This window comes from Diadema setosum, chromosome 9, assembly GCF_964275005.1.
Source record: "Diadema setosum chromosome 9, eeDiaSeto1, whole genome shotgun sequence".
Lineage (NCBI taxonomy): Eukaryota > Metazoa > Echinodermata > Echinoidea > Diadematoida > Diadematidae > Diadema > Diadema setosum.
In genome coordinates, this window is record NC_092693.1 from 18231565 (window position 1) to 18246684 (window position 15120).

Consider the following 15120-nt stretch of genomic DNA (forward strand, 5'->3'; position numbering starts at 1 on the left):
GGGCGCACGGGCGTAGGTAAAAAGCAACCACTTCTGAATGCGCATGCGTGGTAGTTTGTTGATTTTTTGAAGCTCTCGAAGGAAAAGATGCCACCGCACGATCTATACTCCGAAAAATTCAACAATAAGGTCTGGATACCAACAAAACGCCGAATTCAACTCAACAATCAGGAAAATATGCTGTAGGTAAGTGTTGCAACTATATTACTCTTAAAATCATACAAAATAAAAGGTATTTTATGTGATTTTGCCGTCAATAGTGATGGTCGTTTACAACGTTGAAACACTAACACATGTCAGACCCTGTGTGCAGCACAGTGTCTGGTCAGGCTACATGAGCTGTAGCTGTATTGTGTGTATAAACCAGGAGCTAAAAGTCAATGTGATGATTTAGGCAAATTTTAATGAGGTCATTTAGGAAATATAGTTCCCCAAGACTGCATGTACATTGTACGAACACGTACAGACCCAGACAGACATTGTAACTAGGCAGATGCACGCGTGCATTTCTCAACTGACTCATTGATTTTTATAGCACCTCGTTACTGGAAAGATTGTTCACATATGGCTGACGTCAGTTTAAATTGTGCTTGCAGCATACACCACAGCACAAGAACCCACTGTCCTATTCTGTCTCAACACAACATCAAGAGAGCACAATTTATTTTGTTCTTTTTTTTAAAGGACAAGCTGTAATTGCTGTCAAATGTGCTAACAGTGTAACAGATGACAAATGATGTTTTTACCAAATGATGCACCACGCGCTACCCCGGGGTATCGTAGTAACCCGGGGTACCACGTTGTGTAGCGCCATCTCACGTTCACTCGAGTACAACCGCAGAGTTACTGCGTTACGTATGCGCACTGTACTGACCCGTGGTACGGTGCGATACTCAGTATAGCGCTTCATGCACTGACTACACGCACTATTATAATAGCCCGCTAGCTGTGCCAAAGTTACGATCTCGTAGACGTAGTTTCGATCCTGTAATTTTGTAAGCTTTGTGCACTTTGTGCCGAACAAAATATGCATAAAAGACAATAACATTTGATTATTTAATGTTCTTTTTTATTATTCAATTGGATTGTTTTTTCTCCAATATACATGAAATTATTATGACTGTTGAACATAGATAGCATCAGTACACAAGATAGCTATTTCATGGGGAATCAATATAAATAATAATACAGGGTGTACAAGTATCATAACAGCATGAAACAATATCAATGATACACTGTAAAATAGTTACTCATAACGTTAACAAGGGATTAATTGAGAAAACTACAGGATGAAGAGGGTTTTTTTACAAGAACAATGGCCATAATTGAATGTTGAAGAATTAATCACACACAAAAAAATTAATTTCCCACTTTTTGGTAACCCAGGGTACAGCCCTAAAAAAAAAAAAAAATAATTCAACAAAATGGCCGATTTTTTTCTGGTACCCCAGGGTACCATTTATGTCATCAAATGTTAGTATCAACATATTCTATTATAGAAATGTGCAGAGCTCATTATGATATTTTATTGACAGCCTGCCAAGTTCACTCATATGGCTTGAGTAATTTCGCCAGTAAATGGTGAGAGGAATTTTGTCTATCTGCCTGAGGACCGCAAGACTTGCTCGTCTGCACGCAGTATCGGACGTCACACATCATCTCCGCATGCACCAAAGACTGCTGGCATCTTCGTTCTCCAAGATGGTGCTGCCTCCCATGTCCTCCCACGTCAACCCGACGACGGGAGCTGCTGAGTGGGTGGTAGAGGATGAGAGTTATGACTTCCATCAGGAGATCGCGAGGTCCGCGTATACGGACATGCTGCATGACGATGAGAGAGTAAGTTCGAGTTCTGTTCTCCCAAATTTTAAAAGCGTCAGTAGGACCCCAGTCAGTTATTACCAATACACATGGTGATTACTCTTGCACGTGACATGGTTGCACGGGAATGATGCATCCATGCAACTCGCTCTTATTGTCGTTGCAAGAGGAAGAGTGTGTCATTATGTGGAGTAGACTGGAAGATGCCATATATCCCAGTAGAATCAAAGGACTAAGCAAAAAAAAAAGGAGATACCAACAACAACAACAACAACAACAACAACAACAACAATAACATCAGCTGGTAGAATGATTGAATATCCCAGAAAAGAGAATAAAAGCAACTGTCTTCCCATCATTTCTGTTGCAGGTGCTATATGCCCAGGTACATTTTATTGCATGGCACAAGGGCAACATTGTTGCAAATGTGTGTTTCATATGATTGTATGTAATTATTGTTTAGTATAGATGTGAAGATGGCCAGCAACATGGCAGTAGCTTTGTAACTGCATGTGGGACAAGGCTTGTTTGAAGTACCGGGTAATTCTGTTATGTTCATGGTGTCTGACAGAACAAGAAGTACTATGAAGGGATCAAGCGTGCCGTGACCATCATCAGGGAGCGGGGCCAAGAGGTGCGGGTACTCGACATTGGGACGGGAACTGGCCTCCTGGCCATGATGGCGGCGTCCTGTGGTGCAGACTCGGTCCATGCCTGTGAGGTAAACCCTACCTTGCTGACTTCTGATTAACCAGTTGAAGACGGACTGATTTCGCTACAACGCGCATTTCCCATAGACACATGCTCGAGTATACTTAGGACTCTTTCTCAACGGGTTAAAGGATAACTAAGAGCAATTCTGATAGGGATGCCTCGTCAGTCATGTGCCAACGCTATGCTTGGTTGACAGGACTTGAAGGAAAATAGCATTGGATAGATTAAGTTTCAAATTTCTCAAGTTTATTTGGCTTTAAAGATACCACAAGCAAAATACAACATATGTCAATATTTGGGCAATTCCGCAGTTAGGTGGACATGACATGGATAAAAGAAATGTGCCTCTTTATCTTACTCTTTAATCTAGGTATCAACTAATACCATGGATGTTCATCAATCATTAAGGTCTTTCAAATTCAGTAGATTTTATTTTTCGTATTTATTGATTTTGCGAGATCTAAAACCATCAGTTAAAATGTACATGTGGGACTGGGGATGCTTAAATTCACTTAAATGTAAATTACACTGGGTTCCTTTGAAATTTTTTCCTCCAAGTTTTGCTAAAGGGTAAAAGATGAATACATTTAAATACTCCAGAAGTCATGTGACATTTTGTCAATTACAAAAGGGTGAAATGACCTGCGGAATTACTACGGACAAATGTAACGTTACTAACCGTAACGTTACTAACCATGCTTTTGGGGGTCTAGCTAAAAAATCATCGGTCGAACTGCTAAAAAGATTTGCATGAACATTTGTCATGTTGCAACAATTGAAATTAATGGAACACTTTGCTTGAAGTAACTTGAATTTTTGCACACTTTTTGTTACAAGACATTGATTTTTTTGTCATGTCCTTTTTTCGTAACGTTACTAACCAGCCCTTTAAGTTGCCATAGCAATTCTAATATTTCTTGGATTGTATTCATTCTTTTTTGTATCATAAGCCTGGGAAGGATGAACATGTTTTTGACATAATTTTGACTTGAAATGAACAAATGGTAATTTAGTAGTAAAAACAAATATCTAAATTTGTTCAAATGTAACGTTACTAACCGCGGAATTGCCCATTTAGATATGAAAGAAATACAAAATGTGTTATATAACTTATATCATGTATCATGGTAGAATCATAACTAGTATACAATTCAAAATATAACATAGAGATAAGGCCAGATGACATTTTATCTGAAACATGAAAGTGTAGCAAATTTCGAGAACTAGCAGAAGCCCATGACTAATCCCCTTTTTTTACTACTCTTGATACAATTGTGACAGACACAAGCAAATCAAAACAAAACCAAATATATGCATAAAACCAAGCATTTGCTATGGCTGTTTTGTTTGTTTGTTTGTTTGAATTTTTTCTCTTTTTTAAATTTGGATTAACTATGAGGATAAAAGAAATTGTCCATGAAAGTAGATCTACTATAGTAGAACATACCCAGGAGTTAATCTCTGAAAATAGCGTCTAGAACTTTGTATCCATGCATGATTCTCTCTTATGATTCAATGTGCCTGGGCTTTGTTTAACAGGCATTCACACCAATTGCTGAAGCAGCAAAGAAGATCATTGCCAAGAATGGATTTGGAGACAAGATCACAGTGATACCTAAACGTTCCACAGAAGTCACAGTTGGTCCAGGTGAGATTGGAGCAGTCTTACTTACCAGTAACCAAATGATGCCGCATTTGGTACCCTGGGGTACCAAATGAGAATCCCTTATTTTGTTTAATTACTTCCCCCAAGGGTGAAGAATCTGTTTTCATCAGCGTTTGTTTGTTTGTTTGTTTGTTTGTTTGTTTGTTTGTTTGTTTGTTTGTTTGTTTGTTTGTTTGTTTGTTTGTTTGTTTGTTGGTTGGTTGGTTTGTTTGTCTGTGCAAAATGACTCTAAAAGTTGTGAATAGATTTGGATGAAACTTACAGGAAAGGTTGAGAATGACACAAGGAACAGATGATTTGAATTTGGGTAGTGATCCAGGAATTGTTGCGGATCTTATAAAGAATGTTTTATGTTTCTGCTAGGGTGAGGTGCTGTCAAGTGCTGTGCAGCTGGCAGCTGATAACATAGCAAAAGGCTTCTATATTGGGAAACCGAGTGGTTTTCAGCATGCATATTTTATGTATGAGTGGAAATCACTGATCTCATTTGGAGAACAAGATCAGTGGTGGAAGTGGGCTGCTTGGCAGAGGTCTGCACTGTCAGAGTACTTCTCTTGCTATGTGTGGATTTTTTGAGCACTCTACACTGGGTTACCATGAACTGGGTGATGGTAATATTTGTTGCTTAGTGCAAGAAAAAAAAAGTTGTGTTCGGGATCTCAACACAACAATGAATAAATTCTAATACATCAGATGAGTCATAAATTTGATTGCATATTTTTCTCTTTCTAATTATGGTACCAAACAGTACCTGTATAACACTAGATCCTGTTGCTATCATGGCAGCATTATGGTCAGTCCTCAGGAGAAAGTAGCCAATCATGGGCCAAGCCCGTGGATTGAACAAATCATTTTGTCATTAACTGTCCAAAATTCTATTGATATTTTGAAATAGAGATAAAAAAGGAATATACATAGTGCATTATTGTCATTATTGTTATCAATATTCAATTACACTTAAATCATAACAGGGATTGATTGGCACTGGGATCATCAACTCCGATCTCAAAAATTTGGCTGCCATGATAGCAGTATGTATCTGTAAATCTGTAGAACATGAGATGGCACTATACAATACCATGACCCATGATATAACGGTATCTGGGGTTAAGGTGCGTGCCATATCAAATGTTAATTTACTGGTCTGTGATATATTGTGAAAATCCCAACATATTCGTAGGTCAACTTACCAACGACACTTGTGTACTGTAAAAAGTGAGGAATGTTCGTGTGCATTTTAATTTCGCGAATTTCACGAGTGGCAACATTTGCGAAATTAAAATGCACGCGAATGTTCTTGCTTACACAATATGCATTGGATAACAGTGGCAATGCACAAAAATTTCCTGCTTCGAGAAAGGCTGTCGGCTCCAATTCACGAAATTTTCATGCCGCGAATATATCGTGTTTTACAGTACCCTTGTGTGGTACTGACCATATTTTGAGAACTGCCAGAAATTTGAATAGGATAAGTTGAGGGGATGCATAATATTAACATTTACTGGCATTGTTTATTTCATTATCAGATGGCGACATGCCTGCCAGGGCAAACATCTTGGCAGCGGAGGTCTTTGACACCGAGCTCATCGGCGAGGGGGCTGTTCCAACATACCTACATGCTCACCGACATCTTTTGACGGTAAGAATTTGATGGAGTGCTTTGTACACCATGTGCCAGTGTGTTCAAATGATAGATGTAGCTTTCAGCGTAATAACTTTCTTCTGTTGGTGCTTGGGATATGTAATATAATTTCAAATAGCAAAGTGACGAATTGAAAGATGCAGTATTTTCCCATTTGCAAGAAGAAAATTTAACAATCCTACCCCCTTCTCTCTCGATCCCCCCCCCCCCCCATACACACACACACACACACACACCTTTGAACCCATATTCATTGGAGACATGTTATGGGAAGAAATGTATTGGCTTGTAGTTGATTTTGCAAAAATCATTCGATATATGGCAAGTCACACATACAGTGCAAAAATTTGTTTGAAAGAAATTTGCTATTCAATGGCCATGCAAATTTGTCAGAAGACCTTACCAGATGAAATTGTATGATTTTATAGCTCTGTGATCCCAGACACAGAAGGAGGGCAAGCTATGACATACCAGTGAATGTGAATACCCAGTTCATAGTAAAAACGGTTACAGCTCGTTATTCCGAAGGTTCGTTATTCCGAAGGCTCTTTATTCCTAAGATTTGTTATTCCGAAGATTCGTTATTCCGAAGGCTCTTTATTCCTAAGATTCGTTATTCCGAAGGTTCGTTATTCCGAAGGCTCTTTATTCCTAAGATTCGTTATTCCGAAGGCTCTTTATTCCTAAGATTCGTTATTCCGAAGGTTCATTATTCCGAATTTCATTTTCGGATTAACCAATTTTCGGAGTAACGAACCTTTGGAATAACGCCACAAATTTTCGGATTAACGAACCCTTTTTCATTTTCGGATTAACGAACCTCTAGGTATAGGGAATTTGCGTGTTTCGGATTAACGACCCTTCGGAATAACGAACCTTCGGAATAGCAAACCTTCGGAATAGCGAACCTTCGGAATAACGAACAGCACCCGTAAAAACACTCTTACATTGAACTCAACCAGACAGATTATAGGGGTTATGAGACCCACGTTTCAATCGTTTCTTTCCATATACATCCCTTTCTCCCACTTCACCTTTTTATGCAGGATGACTGCATCTGTGTTCCACATTCAGCAACTGTCTTTGCCCAAGTTGTCCAGTCGGATATCGTGTGGCGGTGGCACAAGCTGCAGCCAATCAGGATCCCCAGCCGTGGCGACATCATCCCCCACCCGGAGATGGACTCATGTGCAGGAGCGGCTTCGGTGCATGACCTGCAGCTCAGCCAACTGTCACCTGATCAGTTTCGTCCAATCACGGATCCTTTTCCCATGATGGACTTCAACTTCACCAAGGGAGATTTCTCCGAGCACAGAGCTAATAGCATCACCAGCAGAAGTCTTTTGACTGGAGAATGTCAAGGTAACATTTTCTTATTTTTATTTATTTATTTTATTTTGTGATCATGTACACCTTAAACACATTGATCTGTTGATAGACCAAAAGGATGCAAATGAAATCCTGATGCACGCTCTTCTTTGCAGAGTAGCCCATCACAGTCAACCTCGCCTAAGTCGAATGCGAAGGACCTGAGAAAATCCTATGACTTGCCATAATTTTGACACACAATAAAATTGACACCGGATATTTATATCCATCCAGCATAGAATTATCTTTGACCTAGATGTTTTTTTGACTTGTGCAAGGTCACCTTAGGTGAGGTTGATTATATTTTCTTTAACATACAAATTAGTTGCCGGTAGTCTTTACAAGAATTGTGCAACCTGCCTCGACTGCACAAATTCAGACAAAGTTAGTTTCATCGATTATTGAGGAGTTGTTTAATGTTCATCACTACCGATAATTAGTGAGCAATATTTGAGCTTAAGTGATTGCTCCAAATATATTTGAGCGGCTTTCATCACAATATGTACAAAGAGGTGCACACCGATCTGGAAACTTGCATTTTGAAATGATAAACCGATCGTATGGTCACAAATGGCAGTGTATTTTCTGGTAGGTATGCATAGTACTTGCTATTTGCTTCCTTGGAAGATCTCAATGTGTGTTGTGTCAATCCACAGGAGTCTTCATGTGGTGGGAGCTGAGTATGGACACAAAGGGGGAGGTGACTCTCAGCACAGCCCCGTCGTGGTGTCATGTGGAAGGTGACAGCGCCCCCTGGAGGGATCACTGGATGCAAGCAATCTACTTCTTGGACCAAGCAGTGCCCATCAACAAGGGTCTGTGTCAAAGACTAACTGTCTTCTGTTGTAAACAACAGATGTTACTTGGCAGGGTTCAAGACTTGGACCGGAAAAAAAAAAGAGACCAAAAAACATGGAGCAGAACACTATCTGACAACAGGCACATCTTGAGACTAAGATAGGATTTGTGTGCATTGACAACAACAGTAAATTGTGTCTCCTGTACATGTAGTTTCACATGCAGGTACTTGATGCAGATACAGGAATTGATGCAGATACTTGATGCAGATACAGGAATTTATTTACAAAAACAAACAAACAAACAAACAAACCATATTCTTATGATATAACTTTTAACAACCACTAGGTACAGCTACTACCTGTTTGATTGGAAAAGTGATGACAAATCAAATGAATCTAACACCAGAAAACTAAACAAATCAGAAGGGATAAAACTTCAGGTGTTTCTTGGCTTTGGATATTGCAGATGTCCTTTTGTTGTTTGTTCTTTTGCTGGTATAATTGTGTTTGTAGGTGTTGCTTTGTGTGCAAATGCCTGTGTAATTGTGTGTATATTTGTTTGTAGGTGACCCAGTGACCTTGAACATGACACATGACGAGTACAGCCAGTGGTTTGAAGTGAAGAAGGAAGCAGATTCTACTACCATGGCAACGGACAGGCCTATATGTCGCTGTGGTGCCCATGTAGTCTGGAGTCGACCCAGGTTCGGCATGCTGAATGACAGGAGACGGATGGAAAAGTTTAACAGAGCGCTAGAAAAGGTAGGTGTAAACAGTCATAATGGATTTGTCGATGTACTACTGCAAGCAACATCAAATACTATGTATGGGACTATTCGACGTGCTAGCGACATTGCCATTTAGGTAATTAAGGTTTATTCATTTGCTGTAGCATTATATTTTGCTGCAGTTGCACGTAAAAAGTGATTAAGGAGCATCCAACATGTCTGTCATTGTTTATTTTCCAGTAACATTGAAATGTACCACAGATATACAAGGTAGTTGCCTGGTACTCAAGTTCTTCAAGTTCTTCATATTCTATTTTTGATGACTATTACTCTTCTTGTATTTTTACAGATGATCACCAAAGATACAGTGTGTCTGGGTATCGGTGATGGTTCCATATTACCTCTTGTTGCGGCAAGACTTGGTGCAGAAAAGGTATGAGCTTTCTGCTCAACTTTTTCCATTTTCAGGAAACTCTCATGCTTCAAATTTCTTTATCAAAACATCTCCCACCAAAATGATGTCACACAGAAAATGGACAAATAGAAGGCAACATCTCCCACCACCCCCATAGTACTATGACTGTTGCTGTACATTTTTTATTCAATTAAATCACACTAAATATGGCAACCTGTATGGTAGTTTACACTTGTACAACCATGATATGTAGCGATATGTGCAAAACAAAAGCCTATAAAGTCTACCGTTTTGTTATACTGATAGTGTTGTATAAACTAAATGTCCTTTACAGACAAGTCCACTCTATGTATAACCTTTATATGTAAACATGGTTATGAACGTCAATCCAAATCCTGCCTTGCATTGTTAGTTTGTTGTTGTTGTTGTTTTTTTGAATGACTTATGGCATAATTTTTGTGCTGATGATATTTTCTACTGCATCCTCTACAGGTGTACAGCCTTGAATCATCCTCGCTGTGTCACCGGGTCATGAACTCTCTACTCAGGGCCAACGACCTCAGTTCAAAGGTCAAGCTTCTGAGTGAAAGAGCACAAGATCTCGAGGAACAACACTTGGAGGGAAACAAGGCAAGTCAGCCCACAATTTATTGTGGCAGTGGTTAAATTTTGTCTCAAACAAAGGATCTAATAACCATCGGCGTCACCCTGCCATTCTTTTCTGCTTGTTAATGCTCTAGGTTGGTGTGAATGTTATGATTGTTCTGAAAAGGGCTCTTTCTGTGCCTATTGCAGATTTGCTACATACTGTAAAAGTGGATATTTTTATGTAACTAATTTTTCACGCTTGGTGCGGTAATAAGATTTTTTTTTTTTTTTTTAATTCCGCAGAATCAAGATATCAACTACTGGAACATATGGCAAGCAAAAATTTTCACGCGCTTTTATTTACGCGCTAGTTTTAGTTGCGGAAAATAAGCAAAAATTTCAACACCGTGAAAATTTCCACTTTTACAGTAATCTGAAAAATCATTGCAATTGTGTTAAAGGAACAAAAAATGTAGCAAGGGATAGAGAAGTCTGTTAATGTTTAGACATAAAGAATGATACTGTATCATCTACTGCCATTGAAGGACAAGTGCACTGCTTTTTCTTACACCAGTGGTAATTGTTTTGGTAATTTGACTAGTTTGGGGTGCAGATAGCATTTTCTTCATACATGTATGTAGAAGAGCTTCTAAGGACTGTGATGCTCCTATTCCTGTTCACAGAGGACTGAGCATCGATTGTGCAGTGGTTTGTCAACACATTCGAACTTAATTTGCATACCATTTTTAATGGAGATTGTTTTGGACAACCACAAAGCTTATCAGAAGCATTTGCAACATGACAGCAATAAAAGCAAGCACCGAAACGTACTAAACAGCAACATGTGACTTAAACAACTCTTAACTTTAGTGAGGGAAAAATAGTAATAGCTTGACTACAAAAGTAAACCAGCTGTTAATAGGTGACATTATTTATCCTTGAGGAAGAAAGTTCATCTCGAATAGTGATCATTTTACCGTCATTTGTGCCTGCAGGTTGACGTAGTTCTCTCTGAGCCGTTCTTCATCACCAGTCTCCTTCCCTGGCATAACCTGTACCTCTGGTACGCCATCGCCTCTCTGCGGCCCCTCCTTGCGCCAAACGTGAAGCTGCTTCCCTCTAGGACCAGATTGATGGGAGTGGCCGTTCAGTCCGACCACCTGTGGAAATTCCACGCTCCTGTGGAGATACTTGAGGGATTTGATGTCAGGATATTTGACGACCTTGTGCAGGTTAGTTTTAGATGCTTCTATAAGATAATGAAAAGGTGTGCAGTAACCCAGACACTGACTGTCTGAAGATGCCTTCAGAAATATGTGGGCAAAAGTCTTACTTGAGTAAAAGATGTGCTGATTGTGAGTGCTGAAATTCTGGGCATCATTAACAAGGTTCTTGTTTGACATGTATTCATACAAGTTATTGAGGCAACTCACAATACTTTGTGATAAATAATAAACTCATAATGATATCGAAATACAGGTATGGTACCGTACTCCAAATTTCATCATGCTTAAGACTAAATTTCCCTTTCCTCACACCCCCACAGTACTAATGTACAATGGCTGTGACTTATTATTTCCACTTTCTTCTTGGGTTAAATGACTCTGTTGTCTCCCAGTGGTATAGTTTCATGCAGGACAGTCTGTTTGATATTGAATATTTCAAATGCGAGATATTTATAGTCATAAGAATCGGATGTTGTAAGAGGGAGATGTTGAAGAAAATGTTTTCAAAATTGTTCTGATAAAATGAAATATGAAAGGTTCCTCATTTAATGTTCACTTGGCGATACCATAAATGTAGTTTCTATTCACTTTCCTTTGAGAATATAAGACAAAATTTGTTGTTGTTTGTGTGATTTTAAGGCATGGTTAATGATCCTGATACTAACCCTAACTTGGAAACAGGGTCGTTGATCAGTGCCATATCTTATGATGGTCACTTAACCCGGTGAGGGCGAGTCTAGAGTATACTCGATCAGGTGTCTATGGGAAATATGTGTTTTAATAAAATCAGTCTGTCCTCATCGGGTTAATACTCTAGCTCTTTCATTCTGCAAGATATAAATGTTAACACCTCTTTCCATGCACCATTTCTGTTCCTCTCTTCTTCATCCATGAGCAGAAAGCCTCAGAGTGCAGCGACGCGGCAACGGAACCTCACCACCTGTGGGAGTACCCTGGCCGACCCTTAACCCAGGAGTTCGAGGTCATGACCTTTGATTTCTCTGAAGACATTCCAACGGACAAGGTGATCAAAAGTGGCAGAGTGGACTTCAGGAGGTGAGACCTCGTACTCTATCACAAGAATTTTCTGCGTGCAAACTTGTTCAAGAGATCCCTTCGCTTCACTGTATTAAAAGATAAATTAAGGCTGGCTGCGTAGAAGGATTTATTGTGCATTTTGATTGAATGGCTGTTCAATATCACAGGTAGTCTGTAACACACAATGCGGATGAAGATTTTTTGCTGGACTTGTAGCCCATTGTACCGAAACCTGCGCCTATTTCTACAGTCGGACATGATCAAGAAGGCATCCTTCGTTTGAAGAGGGGAGGGTAAGGGGATCCCAAAGTCTCTGATGATGATTCTTATCCTGGTAGAGATAGAGAGCAGATACTAACAGAACCAGGTTTATGAAAAGTGCCTTGATTGCCTACAAGAGTGAAAGTTTTTCTTGATGCTATAGTGATGGCTGCAGTTGCTCCCGTAAGTGTCATTTTGTGTTGCTTTGTGTATATTGTTACCTCCGCCAAGGGAGGAGGTTATGTTTTTGTTACCGTTGGTTTGTTTGTTCGTTCGTTTGTTAGTTAGTTTGGCCGTGTGCAAAATAACTCAAAAAGTAGTTAACGGATTGGGATGAAACTTGCAGGAAAGGTTGAAAATGGCACAAGTAACAAACGATTAACTTTTGGTAGTGATCCGAGAATTTTGGGGGAATTTATGAAGGATTTTTGATATTTTGGCAGGTAGGATCAATGAACTTGGGAGTTCAGGCTGCGTGTATTTGAGGTTTGCATGCGCGCACTAAAGTGCATGCTCTAGTTTCTGCTAGGGCGAGGTGCGCCGTGCAGCTGAGGGCTTATGACGTAACAAAGGCTTCTATATTGGGAAATCGGGCAACTTTCAGCACATGTTGTCATGCTATAAGTACGTATGGGTAGAAGCCACTGATATCTTTAATGGAAGAACAAGATCAGTGGTGGATATGAGCTGCATGCTTGGCGGAGGTCTGTGCTCTCAGAGTGCTTCTCTAGTTGTAGTTTGGTTTTTTGGGGGGATGGTGGGCATTGAAAAAACAGAAGCTTAATTTTCAACCCTGTTTCGATTCTGCATTTAGAAACATATGCAGTAGTGTGTCTGTTAATGGACAATAAATGTTCCCAGGTTGGCCCTGTCATTCAGATTCAGCAAATTATCTTTGAAAGAAAGTCCATTGTTGCTCACATATGGTGCTGCATTCTACAGTGTTTCAAAGGTGAATGTGTCATGCGTACTCAAAAAGATATCAGTCTGATTTAGGCCTCATGGTTCATGTGTTCATCTCCCTCCCTCTCTCTCTCACATTCACTAGTTCTGGAACATGCCATGGAGTAGCCCTGTGGATGGAATATCAGCTGGATGAGACCACCGTCATCTCTTCGGGACTCCAGAATCGGTTGGAGGGGCAGGGAGGGGAGATGGTATGGGACATGCACAGCAAACAGGGCGTACACTTCATCAAAACCAACCCCCGAGTGGAGGCGGAAAACAGAGACAGCCTGGACTTTGACGTCACATTCAATCCGTCCAGCGGCAACGTCCATTTCAACTTCATCGTCCAGTCAGACCCCAGGTGATCAACCAGTGGGGACCCCATTTTGAGAGGTGAAAGGAAGGAGGAGACAGACAGACCTGAAAATAGAAGGATGGAATAAGAACAAAGTTTTCCATGAAAAAGATTTGCCTTGCATCAATTGTGGATCATGGAAGCAATGATGAAATTGCAGTTCACGTCAGCGAAACAGTGGAATGGGTATTTATGTGCACAACAATATAAGGACGCAAAATTTTACTACATTACTACGTCTTGCTTGATGCCCAAAGTAGTGTTGCTGAATATCAACCCATACAAGGAGATCACAGTGAATCATAAATGAAGACAATTTGATCATGGCAGTGCAACTAATATTACACACCTAGACCTTTATCTGCTGTCTATCACGTGTAAAGACAAGCAAAATGATTGCTCTGCACTCCCAAGACATGTGTATATGGCATATTCTGGTGTTGATGATGTCAGAACATTAGTTCAATTACAAGGATAGCATGAACGGAAAATTCACCTTGGTGTACATGAGCAAGAGGCTACCTTCTTTCAGCAAAACTAAATATTAGACATTATTAGTAGAACCTATCAACTAACAATCTTCTGGATACTGTTATCCTTAAGTGACACTAAGAGCATGAAGAGATATCTCTGTAACTTGTCTCTTGTAAGACATAAACTTTAATCTCCTGTGAGACATATTGAATTAGCATGCTGCACTACAGTACTTCCTTTTTATGCCTCCGCCAACGAAGTGGCCGGAGGCATTATGTTTTCGGGTCGTCCGTCCGTCCGTACGTCCGTACATCCGTACGTCTGTACGTCCGTCCGTCCCGTTTTGTTTTTGTCGATATCTCAAGAACCGTGTGGTGGTTTTGCATCAAACTTGGTATGAGGGTATATCCTTGGGGGATGATACTTTGTGTGGATTTTAGGGTCACAGGGTCAAAGGTCAAAGGTCACAGGTTATTTTGTGAAAAAAATTGAAATTTCATGTTTTTCTCCATATCTTGCAAATGGTTCAAGGTATCTTCATGGAACTTAGTATATATGCTTGTACCAATGGGCAGTGATTATCTAGGGAAGTTTGGGGTCATGGGTCAAAGGTCAAGGTCAACTCCTCAAAATATAACTACTTTCCTTATATTTATGCAGTGCCTGAAGGATTTTGTTAAAACTTGATGTATGCATGTATAACCCAATATATATTCTGTGGGAAGTTTCTTGCCAAAAGGTCAAAGGTCAAAAGGTCAAAGGTCAAGTGAAAGTGCTAAATTGCACTTTTTCCTCCATATCTCAAAAATAACTCAAGGTATTGTCATGAAACTTACATATTTATGCATGCTCTACCTAACAGTGATTCTCTTTGGAACTGTGGGGTCAAAGGTCAAAGGCCAGGTTTCGATAATACTATTTTACCATTTCATACTGAAATTATACTTTTTCTCAATACCTTGAAAATTACTCAATGCATAAACTTGTAAAAGGGTCAAAAGTCAAGTGAAAATCATCAGTTCCCCCAAATACCTGCACTCTGACGTTTTAATCATTCATCCAATTGAACCTAGTTC

The 15120-nt window shown here is 39.8% G+C and overlaps 1 protein-coding gene across 1 annotated transcript; it reads left to right on the forward strand.

The window, feature by feature from the left end:
• The first annotated feature begins 1549 nt into the window (after window positions 1-1549).
• On the forward strand, window positions 1550-13624 carry LOC140232952 (protein arginine N-methyltransferase 7-like). The gene is made up of 12 exons (XM_072313064.1): window positions 1550-1839; window positions 2393-2542; window positions 4075-4183; window positions 5728-5840; window positions 6890-7205; window positions 7868-8026; window positions 8577-8773; window positions 9089-9172; window positions 9647-9784; window positions 10738-10974; window positions 11867-12024; window positions 13316-13624. Exons 1-12 carry the CDS (start codon window positions 1579-1581, stop codon window positions 13578-13580), a joined length of 2187 nt encoding a protein of 728 aa, XP_072169165.1. The 5' UTR covers window positions 1550-1578; the 3' UTR covers window positions 13581-13624.
• The last annotated feature ends 1496 nt before the right edge of the window (window positions 13625-15120 follow it).